Here is a 23,511-nt window from a genome sequence, read left to right on the forward strand (position 1 = left end):
TACCTTGGAATGACCTTAAATGACCCCTGGGAGTAGCTGCGGGGTTTCGTGATTAGGGACCGCGGAAACATATGTATGAATTTTTCCAGATTTTTTCGGCGGTTATTTCTCTACTTGACCTTCAAAAGACCTTGAAATGACTGATGTGCTGGAGCACATTAACTGCTTAACTGACCTATTCATCGTAATCAGCGATTCCAAATACTCTATAAGGACCCAGACCGCTTTGGGTGTTTCATTGTAGATCAAATGTTGACCTGTGTTTAGAAGATTCAACGAAATACCTTTTTTCGTATATTTCAAGCCGCACAGTGCCCTTGGGTGAGGTTTTTTGATCTGGGTGTCATTGAGACTTTTGTTCGGCAAGCTGAGACCTACCTCTCTGCAAAATTTCAGCAAGATTTACCGAAAGACCATTTTCCATATATTTTGTGCGGGGTCATTTGCACCTTAGCCCAAGTTATGGATATATTTTGTACAAAAAATGTAAAACATTTTACCTGCTGCTTATCTGTAGAAAATACTCGTTAGAAAAATTTTTCCATCTTTATTTAAACCGTTTTACGTATACTAAGTAATAAAATAAAATCGTACTTATTTAGTTGTTTTCTATGTAGGATATGAAATGAGAGTCAATAACATTTATATCTGGCAGAGAAAGCGTTTTTTAAAAAAACGTGTAACAGGGACACACTGAAAATAAAAAAAATATACTTATATGGAAAAAAAAGTCTAAAATTAAAAAAATTATAATTCTGAATCTGAGTACCTATGCAGTAGTCGAGGTGAGTATGAGGTGTGAGTGCAAATTTAGGAAGATTCTGAATTCGTCCTTAAAACTTAAAATTCAATTCACGTTAAACTGCGCGATACGTTAATCTATTTAGATTCGTCATTCAACGCTGGGATTGTGAGACATATTTCGTGGAAAAGTTCAGCCATATTAATAAAGAGAATGTCGGTGGTAGTAGACTTACGTTTGTGTCAAACTTAAACGTTTGTGTTTTCTGATTAAGCATTATGGATATGAGCGTTTATTTAACAGCGCCATTGCAGTTGGATAAAATATGTCGAGCATGTTTAACAGAAAAAGGAGACATGAGACCTTTGTTTGGAGCTTGTTTGGACGAAATGTTACATTCATTTGCTTCTATAGAGGTGATTTGTTTTATAGAACGTAATTTAAAATTATACTAGTATTTGTTTTGTTAATTTCGGCATATTCTATAGCCTCTTCACTGGTAGGTATCTATAGTAAAAATTGTCAAGTATATTTAAATAATTTTCTCTAAAAATTTATTTGAGCTAATTCAAATAAATCGTTCAATTATTATTCTCAACTTGAAACATTAACTAAATAACATGTTCAGTAAATTTACAAATAATAGTACAATTATTTTATATACAACTTGGAAACTGAGTTAAAAATCTCATATTGGTTATTAAAGATCAATTATTAATATTATCATATATCTATCTTCATATCGATAATTAAATTGCAAGAATTACTGTTCTGCGAGTTTTTGAAAAATTCACATACATTTTCATTAGAAAATTATTGGACCGGGTTACATGGTTTTATATTATAACCATTAACATACAGATATATCATACTCGATTTTAAGTTTTCGACTTATTTACATTATTGCATTCAGTGCTGCTGCGTATAATATATTCATTCTAGGTATACTATCAAGTCGAATAATAAAAGATGAAAATATCAGAGCATATTGAGTGTAAAACTGTATGCAATTAATACTTAACAGGTATTCAAGGATCTTGGGTGACAAACATTCAATAGATTGAGTAATCGGAAGGCTTTGAAAGACTACTTACATTGTGCCACTTTATCAAGGCCAAAATTACTTTGTTGATACTTTAATCTAGTAAAAAGCAGAAAATGTTGCTAGATGTTTGTCCATCAAAATACGTAATGACAGTGTTGGTGGAATACTACAAAGTTTCAAGGGGCGCTGGGGTACCCAAACAATAATACTAAGTATAGGAAATGTATCAAACGAGATACTGGGAACTTTATAGAAGCTATTTTTCTCAAAATTATACACCCTGTCTGTCAACGTTTGGTGAAAGAGATACATATGTATATTTTCAAAAATACTTCTAATGACGAATTGTAATAATAATTGTGTGTGTGTGTGTAATTGAAACTTTACCACATTTAAAATTGTATTTCCAACAAAAAATCCTATAAATTTTTTGTAAAACAAGTAGTTTTATATAGTTATTTTCGATTTATTTAACCATGTTGAAGGTTTATTTTAAAGTTAAGAATATAAAAATACAATTATCTAATTTCAAAAATATTTGGTGATGTCAGAATTGTGAGGTTTTATAGGTAGAATCTCTTAGCTTCTTGACCAAAGGTATATGCGTAATTGTGATATATTTTTTACTAATTTCTGCAACCTATATTTTGAAAATCGGTGACTTTAGACCCTTAATTCATTAAAACTTTTTAATTTAAAATAATCTAATGAACAACCCCCTAAAGTTAACACAAAATGCGTTAGAAAATATCTTACCAAAAAGTAATAAAGATTGTCCACAGGGTGCTCCACAAATAAGTGAGAAAATTTTGTCTAAAAAGTATTTATTTTGCTTGCCTAGATACTACATATAAGCATTAATTAATTCACATTTTTGCATTCCTTTTTGGTAATTATTGAATGTGCTTCAGTAGCGCATAACAAAAATTTTAATTAAAAAAAAAATTTACTCTTAAAAAAAAGAATAGTTGTTTTTATAGAGTTAAACATGTACTCAAAATTTTAGCACTTTGTTCTGGGTCACATCCTGTATTCTATTTGAAAAATGTTTACTTTTTAAATAGTAAATAGTTAAATTGTTAGTTTCTTTAAAAAAATTATAGTGCTCCATCATTGAAATTTTACAAAATGTTTTACGATAAAGATCTGATTTTTTAAAATGTATTTTTAATTTACCTGCTTTATCAGTGTTATAGGAAAGGGGAGATGCCAAATGATTTAATAAAAAAATTTATAAGTACCTACAATCACACATCACAAAAGTGATTTTTCAAAGTCTGCTTATTTTGCAATAAAATTGTCTTGAGTTTATCATTTACAAATAAAACATATTTGTAACATTTAATAAATAGTTGAATTTAATTCAAAAATTAGAGATGTCCTATTTAAAATATATTCCTCTGTACCTCTGGTAATGATACCTAATATTATTAATATTTATTCCAGGTTTTATTTTACTTAATATTTTCAAATATTATTGCAAATTTGAATTTTCTATGGAATTTAAAAATTACTTTTCAATTTTTTCGGATAAATATTGGATCTTAAAAAAGAATTTCAGATTCGTATTCAGGGGAACACGTATTACTCCTAAAAAACTAAGCCCTAATTACATATATACAGACAGTTACATACATATATGCTGGTTCAGACCACCAGTCTACCTCTTCTGAAATCTAGGGTATCTAATAAAATGCAAAATTCAATATACCTCCTAATAGTGAATGGGCTATGCCGGATTGATTGGAGGTATTTTCAACTTCCGACTCCCACCGAAAGTCAGTTTTTTTAAATGGAATTTCATACTTTTTCTTATTGATCTCGATTCTACGTCGAAAATTAATAAACATTTGTAAAAAAATTTTTTTCAAAATCATTTTCCATCCCAAAATGCCTTCCGAAATATAAGTGTTCCGATGAGAAGTGACACAAAGAAATGAAGCACAGTACTGTACTACCAGGTAACCTAAATATGTAGATTAACGAGGTTTCCTCCACTGTAAAAATTTATTAAATTAATGGCTTTTGACTTTTATCTGAAAGTGCAACTCCCGAAGTGGAGGTTGCACAGTGAAACCATAAAGCATAAAATAAGGATAATAAAAAAAGGCCTCCCTGGTATGGAAGTAAAGAGGCGCTACTGATTATTCTACATTCTCCACCAACTGTACTGATTCTATGACATAATGCGAAAAATTAATAAAGTTGTTTTGATATCGTAAAAATTAAAATTTATGTTATCAAATTATGAAACCATGGTAACATACTTTTGTTACTATGTTATGTTACATGTTATTATTTTATATATAAATTGCTTATGCCCTTTTATGTGAGCAACATATTTCACCTTCGTTTTTCTCGAAAAATTTACATCCTATTGATTTTTAACTGTATTCCTTTTTTGTGTATGAGGTGTGCAAGGCCCTTAGGACGTTTAAGAAATTTAGAATTTTAACATGTTTCCTAGAATTATATCCCTCAAACTACCCGTGTCCATGCCACTGCTTTTGGGAATAAATTGTTTTTCACTTTTTTCTCAAAACAGTTAATATTTATTCAGGTAATATTATTAATTATTATTATTATACTTTTTTATTTACGCACGCACCCACGCACGCACGCACGGTGTTTCAGGATTGTAGACAAACTTTGAAAACGTGTTCCTCTGATTATGAGTAAAAAAAAATTATATAAATATGCTACCAGAAACGATGCAGGATGTTTAGAATTGCATAAGCATAGTGAAACTTTTTAATGTGAAAGTGAACAAATATATTTAATTAAGTAAAACTTGGTGTGACCTACGATTAGATAGTTTGCTGCAATGTATGTATTGGTAAAAAGTATTACTATCCACCAGTGAAGGAGATATGGGTAGGCGGTTCAATTAAACGACTACGGCCTTGTAAAAAATGAGAACTGGTACCATTATTTAATGTAATATTTTAACCTGGACAATAATTACCCCTTGGGGTTTTCTCATATTCGCTTCCGTTTTATGGCAAGTACAGTTTATAATATAGGTTCACCTCAAAACTTATTGATGGTTATTAGTTCCCTCGAAAATGTAAGAGAAAGAATAGTCCAAGCATGTCAAGAAATAATAGGGATGATAAAAAAGTGAAGTAATAAGTGAAGTCTCACTTTTGTGGTGTGTTATATGTTTATGTTCAATAGGTTTTAAGGCTACTAGTTACCAGTATTTGCAAGTCAAGAATTAACTCCACTTCAGTGTCGGTTGGCCACCAGTTTGATTAAAGTACTTTCTAAGGAATATATTTTCATTTTGAAATTACTTTTTCATGTTTCATTTTTAATTATAATTTATTGTGTTTTCATTATTTTCATTTTATGAACATTAATAATTTCTCATTGCTATTAGTGCCTTAGTCTTATTTAATTTCATCAACAAGGTAACAGATTTGTCTATTATGTGTGAAAAAAGTTTATGGTTAATTTAGTGAAACCTTCGCATGTCATTACCTAATACAAATTCTGGATTACCCATATTAACTATGCGTATCAATAATAAAATGATTGTAGTAGCTGTAGCATACAACATAAATGTAGGATATTAATTGATAGATAAATAATAGAAAATGAAGAAAAATATTTGAAACTATGGTAGGAATGAACACAATGAAACTGTAGACAAATTCTAATGAAAAATCTACAAATTCTTTGAAGTCATTTCTGGTCATGCCCGGATTATTCATTGATTTAGATTTTGAATGTTGTTAACTGACAATTCATATACATTAGTTTTAATTTAAAATAATCCATGCTGTTTAAATACTGTGAACATGCGTCCAACGTAATATGATTACCACAGGCCAATCCGTATCCGATAATATCTTAAGATTATGAGATATTTAGATATTTTTGTAAGTATAGCCATTAACAAGTTTATGAGGTGAACTTAAATAATATGAATTCGCTGTGAAACGGTAGCAAACACAAAAAAAAACTCAAGATATATTTTTGTCCAAAATAAAATATTGCATTCAAAAATTGTACCAGGGTACAGGGTTGTAGGTACTGCTTTATTTGCCAAATTAATTGAACTGCCTACTCATATCTCCACCACTGATGGCTAGTAATACTTATTACTGAGACATATTGCAGCAAATTGTTAAATCATAAGTCACACCAAGTTTTACTTAAATGTTTCTAGTCACTTTCAATATATTAAAAATATCTTTTTATTTGGAATCTTTAAAACCCTGTATTTCGAAAACGAAGCGTTTGCGGCCCTATGTTTATATACAGGGTGGCCAAATGAAAACGAAACAGAGCCATTTTCAGAAACTGCGTCAAGATTGTAGAAAAGCGCTGAGACCCGTCGATTTTAGATTAAAGGGGGACATTCTTTGCTGGTATTTTTGACTCCGCCACTTTCACCCCCAAGCAAGGGTAAGCATGACCCCAAAATATTTAAATGGCATTGGGGGTTGAATAATATTTCTTTTGAAAGGTCTTACTATTCTCTTTACAACAGACTTTAATTTTTATAATTCCGCCCAATACTTTGAAAAAAATTTACATTTTAAAATTCAAATTATGTTTAGTTGCTTACTTACTACTTAGTTGATTAAATGTTCAAGCTGATGACCGCCCGCTTCCATACAAGAGTAAAGATTTTGTTCAAAACGTTCGCGCACATTCCGAAGCATTTCCGGAGTGATTCGACGGCATTCGTCGACGATTCTTTGACGCAAATCTTCCAGCGACGCTGGCTGTGTTTTATAGATTTTACTTTTTAGGTATCCCCACAAAAAGAAATCAAGGGGCGATAAATCTGGTGATGGTGGTGCCAACTCAATGCTGCCTCTTCTCCCAATCCAATTCCATAGGAAACGTTGGTCCAAATACTGACGGACAATTAACGCATAATGCGGAGGAGCACCTGTTGGTGGAGTCCTGTTGAAAAATCATATGATCTTCATCATACTCTGGAACATTTTCAATATCAGTCAAGGCAGGGTCAATCTTCCAGTAGTTGTAAATAAATTTGGCCAGTCAAATTACCAGGTAGAAAAAAAGGATCCATCAGCCGGTCACCGAAAATTCCAGCCCATACATTTAATTCTTCCGGTTGCTGTGTATGCACCTCGTGAAAAACTCTTGGGTTTGAATCGGACCAATAGCGGCAATTGTGATGATTTACCGTCCCGTTCAAGAAAAAACTGCATTCATCTGAAAAACAGATGTTAAAAAGGAACTGTGGATCGTTCCCTGCTCGCTTACTCATTATTTCGCAAATTTGCAAACGACGGTCATAATCATCCTCATGAAGTTCCTGGACTAAATGTATTTTGTATGAATGGAATTTATTCTTCTTCAAAATGGTTTGTATGCTAGTTCGATTGATCCCAGACACAAATGCCAGCTGCCTCGTACTTAATGTAGGATCAAAATGAACTTGTCCCAAAACTGCAACTTCACTAGCTTCATTAACTATAGATTTTTCAATTTCTCGTTTTTATTGGCTATGTTCCCTGTCTCCTGAAATTTTTTTACTAACTCTAGAACATACTTCCTCCTGACATGTCGATCTTGATGTTGTTCATTAAATAGCTGAGCTGAAATGATATCTACCCTTTCCGCAATGGAATAAACCAAAGTGTTTAATTTTCAAAAACACAATTAAATAAACTACCAACCAACGCTTCCAAATAATACTAGAAAATAATTTGGAATCCACTAATTTTACGTTCATTGTGTGTGTATAGCATTCATTTCTGTTTTTTACAATTGTGTTTTTTTTACGAAAGTGATAACAAATCGCCAAAAACCAATGTAACGCAAGAAATACTAAATTTATACCATTGGCGTACTTAACTCGAATGACTGACATTTTTACCGTTACTAATTGTTTGTACATAAGTTTCAACTTTAAAATCAAAATTCTTAATAAGTATTGGGCGGAATTATAAAATTTAAAGTCTGTTGTAAAGAGAATTGTAAGAGCTTTCAAAAGAAATATTACTCAACCCCCAATGCCATTTAAATATTTTGGGGTGATGCTTACCCTTGCTTGGGGGTGAAAGTGGCGGAGTCAAAAATACCAGCAAAGAATGTCCCCCTTTAATCTAAAATCGACGGGTCTGAGCGTTTTTCTACAATCTTGATGCAGTTCCTGCTTGATGCTTTGTTTTGTTTTCATTTGGCCACCCTGTATATTCTTTACTTATTTTTACTTGAAGAATATGTCCTCAAAGTTTATCGACTTAATACTGAAGCACCTTGTATACAGCGGTCACCTAACGAATGTTACATATTTCAAGGGTATAATCTAGAACCTAAATTGTATCGATTTAACCAAACTTGCTTATACGTAAATATTTCCAGAAAATATGGGGTATGTGTTAATAAATATTTTCTTTAATATCTTCATAACCGAGCATAATTTTTACTTTTGATAGGTATATATGTTTTGTGTAGAATAAAATTCTCTTTTTTCTGATAGTCGTGTGTAAAAATGTAAACGTACAAAAAAGTTACAGAAGAATATTCACAAAGGGTTGTAGTAAAATGAACGCCCTGTATGATTTAACCAAATAGGAACATAATCACTACTGCATACTTCATGAAGAGAAACTAAGCAACAGCAAATTTTATTCAAATCGGTTAACTGGGTTTTGAGTTAAGGAGAAATCAAGAAATAAAAGGAACACCCCATAACTTTTTTTGAGACATTTTTTGTTTAAGCAAGATTGGTTAAATTGACATCATTTGGGTTCTAGATTATACCCTTGAAGTATGTAACATTCGTTAGGTGACACCCTGTATATAAAATTATGTTTTATGGAGTGAGGTAAGAATTACTATTTATTTATTTCAAAGTATAACTGCTCAACAGAAAACTTGTGTAAACAGTGTCACAGGTTTTTAATTACAAAAACAAAAAATGTACTAATGTACATGATAAAAAATGGAAACAAAAATTAGTCCTGGTTTGACCAGTGCATAAAATTATTCTAAACAAAAATGGAACAAAAGTCAGTTTATTTTAATAGTACTGATACAGAAAATTCATAACTCACATAACACATTGTCCAAAAATTACAATAAAAGAAATTCGCAACTAGAATGTGTTATACACTGAGACTGAAAAGAACTTACATAAAAATTTATATATTTCAGCAAGAAAGGAAAATCAATTTGGTTATTCATTAATTTAAATAAGAAAAGTACTTACAGCAAGATTCCAGTTGAAATCTATTTAATGAAATAATTTGAGGTTGAAAAGATACTATTTCAATTTTGGTATCAGTTTATAATAAATTACTAATATTGTATTTTACATACTTAACAAACGCCGTATTCCAAACACGTAAAAATATATGAAATATTCCATTTAAAAGAATTGAAGTGGGTCTTGTTTCTACATTGTTTAACATTCATTTGTTTATTTTAACAAATGTGAGATTCTATGGATAAAGCCAAAAAACTTTTGTATAGTTTAACTGCGACCATTTTTTTGGAAAAATTCCAACAGATTCTTAGAGTGACTTGAAACAAAAAGCGTCAGTTTTCATAGATCCACTATACAGTTTTACATAATTAAGAACAGGTTTTTAGAAATTCACTCATATTTCTTTCATTAAAGAACGAAATGTTTTGGCATTATACAGTTTTTCTGAACTTCCCAGGTTACTCTGAGTAATAATCTGTGTAATTTTTTTTTATTCCCTTGGTAGTACCTCTTAAATTTATGCATCAAAAAATTAGTTGTGGCTAAGAAGTAAGTGGAATGTACCTCTGATGCACATTCATGAGACCTAACAAAAAAAGTTTGTTAAAATCAAACAATACCTACTTAAATAAAAAAGTAATGAGGGTGGTTAATCTTTACGTAGAATATAGAATACAAATGAATATCCAGTACTTAGTTGTTTGAGAATGTCTTGCAAGAATGGGGTTTCAAGTTATATATCTGGATCCTCATTAAATAAATCAGGACATAGAAAATTAAAATTAGAAACACCACTTCAATATTATATTTTTATTTTGATTAATTAAGGTTACTTAGCTCATTTTAAAATAAAATAAATAAGTATCAAAATCAAATTGCTTTAATTTTGAGTAGGTATGAAAAATACAATTACTACAAATGATACTTCTATGAGTGGAGAACATTATTTTGTTCTGTTGTGTACAAAGTTATTACTTCTCCATTTTCTCATAGTTTATTATTTAAATTTGAATGCTGTTTATTGCCAAATTGTAGGTAAGGTTTCAATTAATTAAATGAGCTGTGACTCGTAATTGTTATATGTTTGACAAGATGAGACACTGCGGTTGGTTATGGGGAATGGTTTAATTTTTTTAGTATGCAATCTTTACAGATTCCTTCACCCATTCTGACATTATGTTTACCCCAATCGGATATTTTTGTATCATCCTAAAGAATATAGTTTATCCCAATTTTATTTTATTTACTGTTATAAAAAGCCTGTCAGTTTTAATGCTTGCAGTCTGCTTACATAGTAATTCCTGAATAGGAGAAATATCAGGGTTTTGATTATTTGGAATTAATTACTTATTAGCACATTTTTGTGCACTGCACTGATTTTTTTGAGAATATCAGGTTATACTTCCAGTAGTCAAATCTGCATGGTTCCTTTCATCTTTAAAACAATGTAGGTACTAAATATTGGGAACTCTCTCCACCACGCTTTGCTAGTTCATATGAAGCAATATAGTAGCAGAATATGATATTTTCTCATTCCCAAGATTTCTTCTTTATTTAGAATTGTGGAACTTTGCTTTGTCTTTTCTGATTTTGTTTGTGGTAACTTATGATTTGTGTTTGTTTTTAGCATCTTTCGTGAATTTAAATTTGATGTCTTAAAGAGTTTGAATCTTCTGTTTTAGCCGTATCTTGCATTACTTTGGCAGTTTTGTTCGACATTGTTTTAATAAGGGCAAAATTATTAAAGTAAGTTTAACTTGCAGTTAACTAACTATAAGCTTAGAATGTGATTTGTTGCAATTAAAATATACTGACACCAACTCATTCTAATCTTCCAGTTAGTTAACTGTAAGATAAACTAAATGGCTTCTGTATAATATTTCCATTCTTTTTTTTTTAATATTAAATCCATAATCCTCTAAAAAGTTGGCCAATTTTGTTGTTGGTGTTGGTTTTTCAGTGGTGGTTCCAATGATGGGACCAATTTTTAACCGCTTTTTTCACAAAATGATAGTTGACACAATATTTATCATAATATTTTTACATGCATTTTGGTTGATTTTATTACAGATTTCATCCACTGATGATGTACTAAACCATTTTTTATGCTTGTGCTTTGTTAGCTTTCTTATTTTGATTATTTCTTTATTTAAAAGTCAGACCGCAAATTTTTTCATACCTGTCTCTTGGATCCAGAGGACCCGGCCAGGGACCTGAATCACACGGGGTAGCATTAATGGGGCCCTCAATAAATGGGCCTATCAAATATTAGGTCAAAACTGGAGGGTGAACAGAGGAGTAGGTAGGCTCATAGCTTTATATATGGACCTAATAAACTTAAGACGAGGGGGCGTTCCGACAGGACCCACTTATGGCCTAATTGCCAGGATAATTTACCGCCCTATTTACTGCTACTACTACTAAACCGTTTTTTATTTATTTTCATGCAAAGTGGTGACAGTCATCAAGTCAACAAAAATATGTTATAATTCAGTAAAACAAAGTACTTACTTGAAATTATTCTAATGGTAGTAATTTAAGTAGATTATTTTCACTATAATGTTTTTGTTGACTAGATTGGTTTTTAGAAATGTCAAAAAAATAATTCCTGAAATATCCAAAATAAGTGAAACATTTTTACAGCTGTTACTGTAACAAAAATTGTAGATTTAAATTTTTTTCATTTTAGGTATCGGAAGGAGATGGATTTCCAAATTTAATGTGTGTTCAATGTGTACTGCAGTGCAGTAGGGCATATACTTTTAAACAGCAATGTGAAAAATCTGATAATATATTACGGCAGTACTTGTCACCAGAATTTCAGGTATGGTCATCTATAATACATAGTTATTTTGTAAGTGAAAAAATGAACACCACTATTTGCCATATTTTTTGAGGACTCTAAAGAAAATTTTTCAATTTAGTAACATATGTAACATTGATGGCAAATATTTTCTAATTTCAAATCACAAAGTATAGTATATGCTCTGTGTTCAAATGTCTGTTTTTTTTATTCTCTACGTGGCAGTTTGAGTAGATTCTGCTCGTCATTATTTAGAAAGCAAAGATTAAAATTAAACTATTTCTTCTACAAATAGTGTATTAGGATTAATTGGCTAAAATTTGAATTTGAGGAGTTAAAATAAGAAAAAAATCATAGTAATTTTACATTTTTTTATTACCCTTAACAAAATGCGACATTTTTAATTCTATGGATTTATTTTTACAAAACGATAACATCTACAGTTATTTCAGATTTATTGAAATGTTGGAATGTAAATTTTCTATATTTCTTAAAAATTACACTAGAATTTAAAAGCAAAGATCAATCTGCACCACTGGTTGGTATTTATAACCAAATTTAATGGATTTATTATCTTTAATTAGATAATCCATGTTTCATTACCTACTATACATCAAACTACTTGAGATCTTTTAAAAAATATGAATTTTTAATTTCAACACTATCTCTAAAACAAAGCTTTTGCAAACATACTTTTAAAAAACGTTTTTTCTTATTTTAATCACCCAAATTGAAATTCCAGCTTTGGCAAATTAATCCAGAAACACTCATGTTATGATAGAAAAAAACAATTAACAGGTAATTAACCATTAGTACTATTTTCCATTACCATTGAATAATTTATTATAAAATTGGTAACTGATAAAAAATAATAATATCCATTATATACACTTTGGGCAATTCGAAACCTTCAACTCACATTTTAAATTTTTGTTATGGAATACAGACTATACAGGGTGTGTCATTTAACACTCCCACTGACAGAATCTTCGAAATGAAGAAATTTATTTTAGTTCTGGAAATTGGGGTTGTTAGATCCTTCGAATAGCTTCAAACAGTAGTTAGAACTGTTAGTTCAAATCTTTCTGTATAGATGGCGCGGCAATACTAAAAAAAAAATTTATCCCTGGAAAGATCATTAAATTTTGAGTAATTTTTGTAATATAAAGTTTTTCCTTATATTTACTTATTTTCAAGATATGTCGATATGCAATGTATGATATAACAGGAAAATCTATTATTTTATCTAAATCACACCGAGACAAAATATTCTTTAAAATTTTGTTATAATGACTATTCACACCACATACTAACTAACAAACAATAAATTATAAAAAAGCAAATGATCAACTACTTAAAAAAATTGTACAATGGTAAATCGTATAACTAGTATAGTTAAATTGAAAGACACAAACTGATAAAACTGTAATTATTGGAAGACTAATATGTATCATCTGTCTTTGTTTTATTTTAAACAAATGACATGAGCCACCTATGACTGTATTTTTTTAATAACATTTGATAAAATACGGTTCGTCTCTGCTCCTTATAAGATTTACCATTGTACAATTTTTTTTCTGTAGTTGATCATCGTTTTTTTTATAACTTATCGTTTGCTAGTTAGTATGTGATATGAATAAAGCCATTGTAACAATATTTTAAAAGAATATTTTGTTGCAAAATAAATATCATACATTGCATATTGAAGTCGACATATCTCCAAAACAAGTAAATATAAGGAAAAACTTTATATTACAAAAATTACTCAAAATTTAACGATTTTTCAGCTTGACTGTATTTCCACGCTCCAGGGAATAAACATTTTTTAAGTATCGCCACGCCATCTATACAGAAAGATTTGAACTAACAATTCTAACTCCAATTTGAAGCTATACGAGGGACCTAACAACCCCAATTTCCGAAATTAAAATAAATTTCTTCATTTCGGAGATATTGGCAGCGGAAGTGTTAAATGGCACACCCTCTATATGAATAACACTGATATCAAAAAAATATTTGGTAGTGGTTTTTGTACTAGTACTTATTTAATTAAAAAAGTGTAGATAGTTAAATATAAATTAGATTAGAGATTGGTTTTAATATTTTTAATTCTTAGTGATATAAGTACATTTGTTTCTATGGATTATACAGGGTGATCTATTAACTGTATGGAGCGGCTGTATATAGGAAACTAGACGTGCTAAAAAATCTATTAACAAATTCAGCCAAAAGAAATTGATTTAAAATATTTTCAAGTTTGTAATGTCACCGCTAGGGGGCGTAACTGCTATAGTGTTGCCATGAAAAAAAGTTACATATTATACATAGATATATCGTTGCATTTAATTTTTTTAGTAAACTGAGACAATTGCAAAACTTTTCTAATTAGCGTCATCTACTGTTGCGCAGGAAAATATTTTTATTCCCATATAAATATAAATTTTATTAATAATTCTTTAAAACGAGCAGTCGTTTGTTGAAATTGATTAAGGCATTTGAAAATTTTGACAATTTAAAAATTTAAAGATGGTGTCCTTCATACTGTCGTTGCTATGGTAATAACAAATTATATAACAATTATATATATGCGAAATTTCGAAAAAACAACAATTTTCTGTAACACTATAGCAGTTATGTCCTCTAGCGGTGAGGTTACAAAGTTGAAAATATTTTAAATCAATTTCTTTTGACCGTATTTGTTGATAGATCTTTTATACTGTATATATTTCCACTGAAAACAATACGAGTGTTATTTCTTTTTTCAAAATTCAATTTTTTTCAGCAACAGTTAGCCCAGTCCATTGCTGATCAACAACAAAATAAAGTAGATTTATCCGAACAATTGCAATTTCCTGATCAAATAGATAATGTTGTAATTGAAGAAGACATTTCTGAATTTGTCACGTATGAGGATGATCAACTTGATGTAAATATATGTTTCAGTGTTGTAAATAAAATTTCTATATAAACTAATTTATAGGTTAAAGAAGGTATATATACTATAGAAACTGCAGAGCAAGAAAATGCTAGTAATGATTCAATAAAGTTAGAAAATATTCACGAAGAGGAACAAAATAAATTAAAATACCCTTGCACAAAATGTGATATGTCATTTAGTTTGAAAGTTGACCTTAAGGTAATAAATTAGTTAACTATAAATTTTTTTCGTAACTTAAAAGTCCACCTAAAAATTTTCGAGAATTAAACAACGCGAATAAGGTTTAATAAAAGTTATTTTACTCAAAGGTTATTCAACTCTATGAGTATTTTTAGATGGACTTTTAGATCATAAAAAATAATACAGCAAAAATCAATTTTGTATGCAAGTCAGAAAAGCCTTTATACAGTAGAGAAACAATATCTTTTACACAATTCATTTAGTGTTATTTTTTAAGCAAATATGAAAAATAGTCAATTTTTTTTAAGAATTGGTTAATGTAACACTGTAGTTAGAAATTGTGAGATAATATTAAATGCAAAACGTTCTTATGATTGACTGTATTTTCCTGTAGGTCCATATGATGACTCATCCAAAAGATTTGGATTATATTTGCAATGTGTGCAATAAGGGCTTTGCCGAAGCTCGAATTTTAAAGCGTCATCTAAAGATTCATTTGGAACAAAAACCTCATCAGTGTGATCAGTGTGATATGTCTTTTGCTGAGAGTTCAAATTTAAGTAAGCACAAAAAGAAGCATACGGGTGAACTAAGGAATATAAAGGGCAAGCCTCATCTATGTTCTGTATGTGGACGAGCTTTTAAATGGGCATCCAGTTTATCAAAGCACATGAAGTATCACACAGGACACAAGTTATTGTCATGTGATTATTGTGGGAAACAGTATGTTGAGGTACATATTTTTTTTTTAGTGGCTTAAAAGATTTATTATGGAAAATTAGTATATATTCTTTTATTGAATTTTTAAGGCACGAAGTCTGAAAATCCATATTAGATCTCATACAGGAGAGCGGCCATATGTTTGTGAAGTATGTCAAAAAAGTTTTACTCAAGTTTGTAACTTAGAGAAACACTTACGTGTTCACACTGGTGAAAAACCCTTTCTTTGCCCGATTTGTGGAAAAGGGTAAGCACAATAATTCTTTTTAGCATTCCGTGGATTAAAAGTACTGTTCTAGCACAGAATATATAGCTACGCTACAGAAGGTTCTTGGGAATGTATTTAGCGAATAGGTCCTAATGTGGCTGATAGATGGCGCGACGATGCATACTTGTTAAAATTTCAAAACTTAGGAATATAGCGGTATTCCAAAGAAGCAGACTAGCGCGTCAGTTTCCATGACAACCATTTATTGGTACTGCCGCTGTTGTCACATGTTTCTATCTTAATAAAGCGCGTTGCGTTTATGAATTTTAAGGTGGCCGGCGGCCGTATTCCCGGCCGTGAAATAGTGAAATTTCTGGCGTTTTTAGGTACTGAAACCTTGAAATATAAAACGTGTAGAACAAAAGTAAACACAAAAATAAAATCCTTGAAGTACTCTTTACTCATTGTTACTGTTTAAATTTACCCAAATAAAATAATAACTTTTAAAAATGCGTTTACTGATATCCTGACCCCACATTTTAAGAATTGTTTCACATACTTGTAATAAATAAACGTAAACAAACAAAATTTATTTAATATTTTCTACCATAATGTCTGTTATATGTAAATTTTAAATTTTCGTTAATACGAAGTCGAGTACACGGTGTACCAAAATTCAATTTCTAGAAAACAGCATTTAGAAGATATTAAATTCAACATTCTGAATCTCAGAAACGAAGCGTTTTCTTAAAATATCCAAAGGAAATTGCGCTACGAAGCTACGGACTATAGTTACGAAACCTACATTATAAATTTCGACTTAAAATTATAACATGTCTTTACTAACTTTTTGTGTAAACAAAAAAATATATAAAATACAAGAAAGTAGGAGTTTTGAAAATAATGAAAACACAAATCTGAAAATAAATAAAAATATATATATTATAAATAAATATATGAAATAAACAAATAAAACAAAAATAAACATTATAATAAATAAATAAATGGTAACAGGGTGCATTATAAGAATAATGCATAAATAAAATAAAAAGTGGCAAGTGTTAAATTAGTTGTACACATAACACATAACACATAACCACATCATTACGAAAAATAAATAAAATATTTATCAAAATGCAATAATAAACATACATTGTGTCGCCGGAGAGGTGAAACGACTCTTGTAAATGACAAAAAATTTTAGAGTTACAATATGGTCTTCTGGGATTCATGCCACGATTTCAAGTTCGTAAAATTCAGTATGCCTTGGAAATTTTGAAAAGTTTGATTTCAGTCACTAGTAAAGTGGCATTTCTGTATAAGATATGACAAAATGTTATTAAGAGAAGTTTCTCCGAATAAAAAATTAGGTGGGTGTACACAATTTCAGTGTCACAGCCGTACTTTCAATTTCTGCCTGAATATTTTCGATAACAAAATGCCGTTCTGTGTAAGATACGTCAAAATTTTATTAAGAAAACTTTTTCATAACGGAGAACTTTTCTGAAAAACTAGAATCGACCGAAAATAGGGTAGAATATTTTTATTAAGACTTGAAAATTTTATGATATAGTAAATTATTATCGTAATTTATGTTGTATGTACACTCGCGACATAAAGGTTTCTACTGAGAACGAGAACGATATTTTGTTTAAATTATGAGAGCTTAACCGCTTGCCTATATGCAGTCTGCAATTTTTTTATTATATGTTCCTAAGTAAAAGCAATTACTGACAGCCGTAAATCTTCAAAATTCTTATTAATAACTCAGAGCATCGGTCATTTAAAGTTAGTAAACCTCTTACGTTGGAAACCTTTATGTTGCGGCGACTGTACATGTATTAAAAAAGCAAAATTAATATCTGAAAAATTATTATTAATGACAGTGGGATTATACAATCTTATATTTTTAAATTATTATTTGCAAAAATAAAATTATGGATTCAAAAAATGTAGTCAGTAGTATTATTCACTTATGTAAGAATTTTACACTTACCACAATGTATAAGCCATTTATTATATTTCACCACAATTAAAATATTGGCACTTGTTTCCAGCCATTATTGTTATTATATTCTAGTCTGTGCACTTTAACACTAGTGAAACAAACTGAAATGAAATGATCTGCCGCTATGTGAAAAAAATTTGTATAAAAACATTTGAATGCAGGCCCTAGACCTACGCCCTAGCTTATCCAGCGCGCCGAGTGCAGGTGCAACGATTTACAATTTTAACCCAGAATCATGTTTAATACTGTACTGTATACTACTCGCGCTTTAGCAAATTAATAGAACTTCTCAAAACATACGTCATAGATAGCTAACATAATATAAGACAAAAAATATTATTATTCATTACCTATTTAAATATTTTTAGAATTTCTAAAAAACTATCGGTTAAATGTTTTTTTTCAGTTTGTTGCAGAGTGGCGCACCAAAAACGAAACAGGCGATTTTGAGCACTTAATCAATTTTTAAAAAGAACTTTCGAACGAGTAAATTATGCTTTGAAGGAGGAAACTTTCTGAGCATATACTATCAGAAAAATACTTACTCTGTATATTGTCGGGGATTGTTTCAGGATTCGTTACTAACTCTCATCCTTGCTTCTTACATTAATCATTATAAGTATTTACCAATTATGAATTATTCAGGTATCTGCAATAATCCGCAATAGGAGTAGCTCTGCAGTAATGACAAACATTTTGACTCTTTTTTGTGATGTTATCTTTTACAAAAGTCCATGTTTTATACATCATCGTATACAGAAAAAAAATCTGCACAATAATAAATGCAAGAAAACTAGCCATTTTAAAAAAAAAGTTGATTATTGCTTTTCAAAAAAAAAGTTTAAAAATATTGCGGTCGGCTTCCTCTGTACTGTATTTAGAACCACTTTATTTGACTTTTTATTTTTTGAAATCGGACTATAAATAACGAAGTTATGGGTTGGGTGTTTAGGAGACACCCTGTATGTATTTTATTTGTACATATGTATATTCTTAATTACAATTTAATTGTAAATTAAAAAATGTCAGTTGTCACTGGTATATAGAAATGCATATTATACATATATATTATTTAATACTTTTCATCGTTTAGGTATAATATCACGGCAAATAGAACTTTATTTGCCTTGATAATATCCTAATAATTTACATCCAGCAACGCTGTCTAAACTGGGCATTAAATCCGACTCGCCTCTGGCGGCACCTACGAGCTAGGAGCTAAACTTGCACTCTCTACTGTACATGCGCAGTTTGAAAGAAGCTGGATTTTAGAGCCGGCTTCTTTTCGGGGACTACATTTTAATACATTGCACGAGCCTTCTGTAGCGTAGCTATATATTCTGTGGTTCTAGTCACTAATTTCAGGGAGCAAATTATCACTTCAGTACATAAATGATTACCAGCCATGTGACTAGTAATTTTGTATGGAATTATAATTTGATTTCCTTCATGGTGACAATTAAATTTTTGTAAAATTAAACATTAAAACAAGATTAAGGTTAGGTTAAAATACAACATTCTGTTTCACCATGTGGTAACTGGTGTTATTAACACACAAAATGACAGGCGTAGAATACAGCATTAAAACTTTTTGATGCCTTTTATTTGTTTGATTCCTGTAATCAAGTCAGGTGATATTATTCATCCTGTTTAGTTTATTCAAATAACAAATATAAATTTTTTTTATGGATTATGACTTGCCCATTAGCTGACTGATTTTTTGTGTTTAAGTGCCAGATGTTTGTGATATAATATTGAAATATTAAGTGTAACTTTATTAATTTTTCAGATTTACTCAATCAGGTTATGTAGGAATTCACATGAGAACACACACAGGAGCACGTCCATACGTATGTCAGACATGTGGGAAAGCATTTGCTGGGTCAAACACTCTTACTATTCATCAACGTATTCATACTGGTGAAAAACCATATACTTGTAATATATGTGGCAAATCATTTAGTCGCCATGAAACTGTTATTATACACACTAGATCTCACACAGGTGATAAACCTCACGTCTGCAGTGTATGCAATAAGGGATTTACCTCTTCAGGTCATTTATCTGGACATATGAGAACACATACAGGGGAAAAACCACATTCTTGCGAAGTATGTGGAAAAAAGTAAGTTTTACAGCTACGTTTAACTTATGAATCAATCAATAATATTTTTATTAAAATAATAAAAATGCCTTTATTTATACGCGGTGTCCCATTTTAAATTGCATTGCAATATCTTCTTAGTGAAGCACTTTCAAGAAAAATTTTTTTTGACGAAAGTTGTAGGGTACTGAGGGGGACATTCGATGGTGACGTTGACCTTGACAGAAAAGTCAACCCTAGAGGTCATTTGAAGGTCAACTTGGATTTTTAGTTATGATAGATATATTTTTGACACCGGAAACGGATAGAGCAGAAAATTTTATGTTCAGATGTCTTTGTTATGGATCAAAGTAACCCTATAGGTTTATTTTAGGGTGAAATAGGGTTCTGAATAAGATTTTGCAAAATTTTTCGGGATGGTACGATGAAGGATTCTGGTTAAAAGTTTTGGTTTGATGACCTAGAGGCCAAGCTTGAAGGTTCCCTGTTTGCACCCCATTAAGTTAAGGCAAAATCACTATACAAACTTGGCCTCTAGGTCATGGTCAAGGTCATCATTGTAAGATCTCATCAAACTATAACTTTCAATTAGATTCCTTCATCGTAAGTGCTTTCCCGAAAAATATAGCAAAATCTTATTCAGAACCTTATTTCACCCTAAAATAACCCTTTAGGGTCACATTGACCCATAACGTAAAGACACATCTGAATGTAAAAATGCCGCTCTATCCATTTCCGGTATCAGAAATATATCTATCATATTTAAAAATCCAAGTTAACCTTCAAATGGCCTCTACGGTTGATCTTTGTCAGGATCAAGGTCACCATCGAATGTCCCCCCAGAAACTTTTGTCTAAATAGTTTTACTTGAAAGTGCTACCCTAAGAAAATATTGCAATCCGTTATTTAAAATAGGACTAACATTCTGTGTACATTGAAGATCACGGATTGTTGGGGTCACAAAAAGACGATTTAAATAAACTTCCCACTAATACTAGCCAAACTAGCTTTGTAGAATCAGCATTAGTGTTAGCATATATATTTAGTTTTAAAATTACTCAATTGTAGAATTTTATTAAAATTTGATGGGATTGTAACTGCGTTTTTAACTTTCATAATTTTTTTTTGTTTTGCTAATGGTTTTTCCATAATTAATAATTTTATCAGTCATCAGTCTTCATTCAGCCGTTTTTTTACAAATCTGATATACTTATTTCATATCAGTTAGATGGTTTAAGCACATTTATAATTTCCGTAAATAAGCCAGAAACTGATTAAAAAATGATAATTAATAAAAAATTCATTAAATTCAGTTCGGGACTCCTAGGAGTTCATTAAATGTAAATGAATTTTTCCATTATTGGATTATGAATGTATTTAGAGTTAAAGTATGAAATAGTTAACGTTTATTGATTTTAATCTGAAATCTAATCATTTGTAGGTTCGCAGGATCGAGTAGTTTAAAAGTACATATGAGAGCTCATTCTGGGGAGAAGCCATTTTCTTGCAAGCTATGTAACAAGAGTTTCACGCAATCAAGTACACTACATCAGCATTTAGCAACACACACTATCGATGTGAAAACAACAGATCTGGGTAAAGTCGAAACAGTACAAGTTGCAGAATTAATGTAAGCAAGTATATTTTATTAAATCAATTGTATAAAGGGGTGTCAGGACTATGAGTGTCAGTATTTTAAAATGCAGTAGCTTACTTAATTATGAAATTAAAATGGGTCATAAAACCAATTTAGAGGTTCAGTAGTCATAGTATATAAACATATGACCTTTTAAATAAATAAAATGTTTTTTTATGAATTGTTTCGCAAAGAGGTCCGTCTTATCCTTCGAAAAATATGATACATTATGTCTACAGTATGTCCGCGGATTGAGTTTACAAGAGGACAAATGAACCAAAAAGTGAAAGACACGAAAAAAAGTATTCTTGATAAAAGTTTTTGCTTGGATAGAAATTACGAATCACCATGACGAACTTCAATTTTGTTGTACAGGGTGGGTCAAAAACAAAAACAAAACAATGTTATAAAAGTTTTAGCATGAGAAATGAATAAGAGTAACATTATCAAAAATTTAAATTTTTATACAGGGAATAAAGTACAAAACTAAAATACGTCTTATTAAAATGTAATTTTTAAATAATATGAACATAATTACAATTACAATTAAGCTAAAAAAAGTAAACAAAGCAATATCGAGGGTTTCCTGCCAAAAGGACGTATCCATAAAAGTACCATTTTGGGTTTATGAGCTAACTTTGATACCCAATACCATAAGTTTGTTGCGACAAAAGGTCGTATCTACCTACCACACCATAATAACAGCACCACGCAATCCCTTTTTTGGTTGTATGAACAATTATTACCTCGATTAACCTGGCAGAAGGTTGTATGTATATGTCCCTTTGTAATGAAACTGTACATATACAGGGTGTTCCTAAATAAGTGTCGCAACGGAAAACTGTAAATTCCTCTTGAAAAAAGAAACATGATTTTCCTCTTCCATTTTTCTCTCCGGGCTTTCGTTTTCGAGATACACGGTGTCAAAACTTTAATTTTTTTTTAGTTTTTTGCCAATATCTTAGGAATCGTTTGAACTACAGGACTGAGCTTTTGTACACACATTACCACTATTAATAGCTACTTTTTCGCACCCTTCTCGAATTCATTGGACGTGCCAGTGGTGGAGATTTTAAGGTANCAGCATTTAGCAACACACACTATCGATGTGAAAACAACAGATCTGGGTAAAGTCGAAACAGTACAAGTTGCAGAATTAATGTAAGCAAGTATATTTTATTAAATCAATTGTATAAAGGGGTGTCAGGACTATGAGTGTCAGTATTTTAAAATGCAGTAGCTTACTTAATTATGAAATTAAAATGGGTCATAAAACCAATTTAGAGGTTCAGTAGTCATAGTATATAAACATATGACCTTTTAAATAAATAAAATGTTTTTTTATGAATTGTTTCGCAAAGAGGTCCGTCTTATCCTTCGAAAAATATGATACATTATGTCTACAGTATGTCCGCGGATTGAGTTTACAAGAGGACAAATGAACCAAAAAGTGAAAGACACGAAAAAAAGTATTCTTGATAAAAGTTTTTGCTTGGATAGAAATTACGAATCACCATGACGAACTTCAATTTTGTTGTACAGGGTGGGTCAAAAACAAAAACAAAACAATGTTATAAAAGTTTTAGCATGAGAAATGAATAAGAGTAACATTATCAAAAATTTAAATTTTTATACAGGGAATAAAGTACAAAACTAAAATACGTCTTATTAAAATGTAATTTTTAAATAATATGAACATAATTACAATTACAATTAAGCTAAAAAAAGTAAACAAAGCAATATCGAGGGTTTCCTGCCAAAAGGACGTATCCATAAAAGTACCATTTTGGGTTTATGAGCTAACTTTGATACCCAATACCATAAGTTTGTTGCGACAAAAGGTCGTATCTACCTACCACACCATAATAACAGCACCACGCAATCCCTTTTTTGGTTGTATGAACAATTATTACCTCGATTAACCTGGCA

At 30.5% G+C, this 23,511-nt stretch overlaps 1 protein-coding gene across 3 annotated transcripts; it reads left to right on the plus strand.

The window, feature by feature from the left end:
- The first annotated feature begins 250 nt into the window (after positions 1-250).
- Positions 251-22,867, plus strand: LOC108914836 (zinc finger protein 501). Of its 3 annotated transcripts, XM_023456342.1 has the most exons (9): positions 947-1,158; positions 11,675-11,809; positions 14,571-14,714; positions 14,769-14,924; positions 15,301-15,639; positions 15,716-15,873; positions 19,632-19,967; positions 21,388-21,536; positions 22,704-22,867. In XM_023456342.1, exons 1-9 carry the CDS (start codon positions 1,021-1,023, stop codon positions 22,745-22,747), a joined length of 1,599 nt encoding a protein of 532 aa, XP_023312110.1. In that variant the 5' UTR covers positions 947-1,020; the 3' UTR covers positions 22,748-22,867. The 3 variants fall into 3 exon arrangements, with proteins under 3 accessions (XP_018576254.1, XP_023312110.1, XP_018576255.1); XM_018720738.2 differs by lacking the exons at positions 947-1,158; positions 22,704-22,867 and adding an exon at positions 251-321 and having other exon boundaries at positions 21,388-21,700; XM_018720739.2 differs by lacking the exons at positions 947-1,158; positions 22,704-22,867 and adding an exon at positions 11,198-11,287 and having other exon boundaries at positions 21,388-21,700.
- The last annotated feature ends 644 nt before the right edge of the window (positions 22,868-23,511 follow it).

The sequence above is a fragment of the Anoplophora glabripennis genome, unplaced genomic scaffold, assembly GCF_000390285.2.
Source record: "Anoplophora glabripennis isolate ALB-LARVAE unplaced genomic scaffold, Agla_2.0 scaffold1267, whole genome shotgun sequence".
In the NCBI taxonomy this organism is placed as follows: Eukaryota; Metazoa; Arthropoda; class Insecta; order Coleoptera; family Cerambycidae; genus Anoplophora; species Anoplophora glabripennis.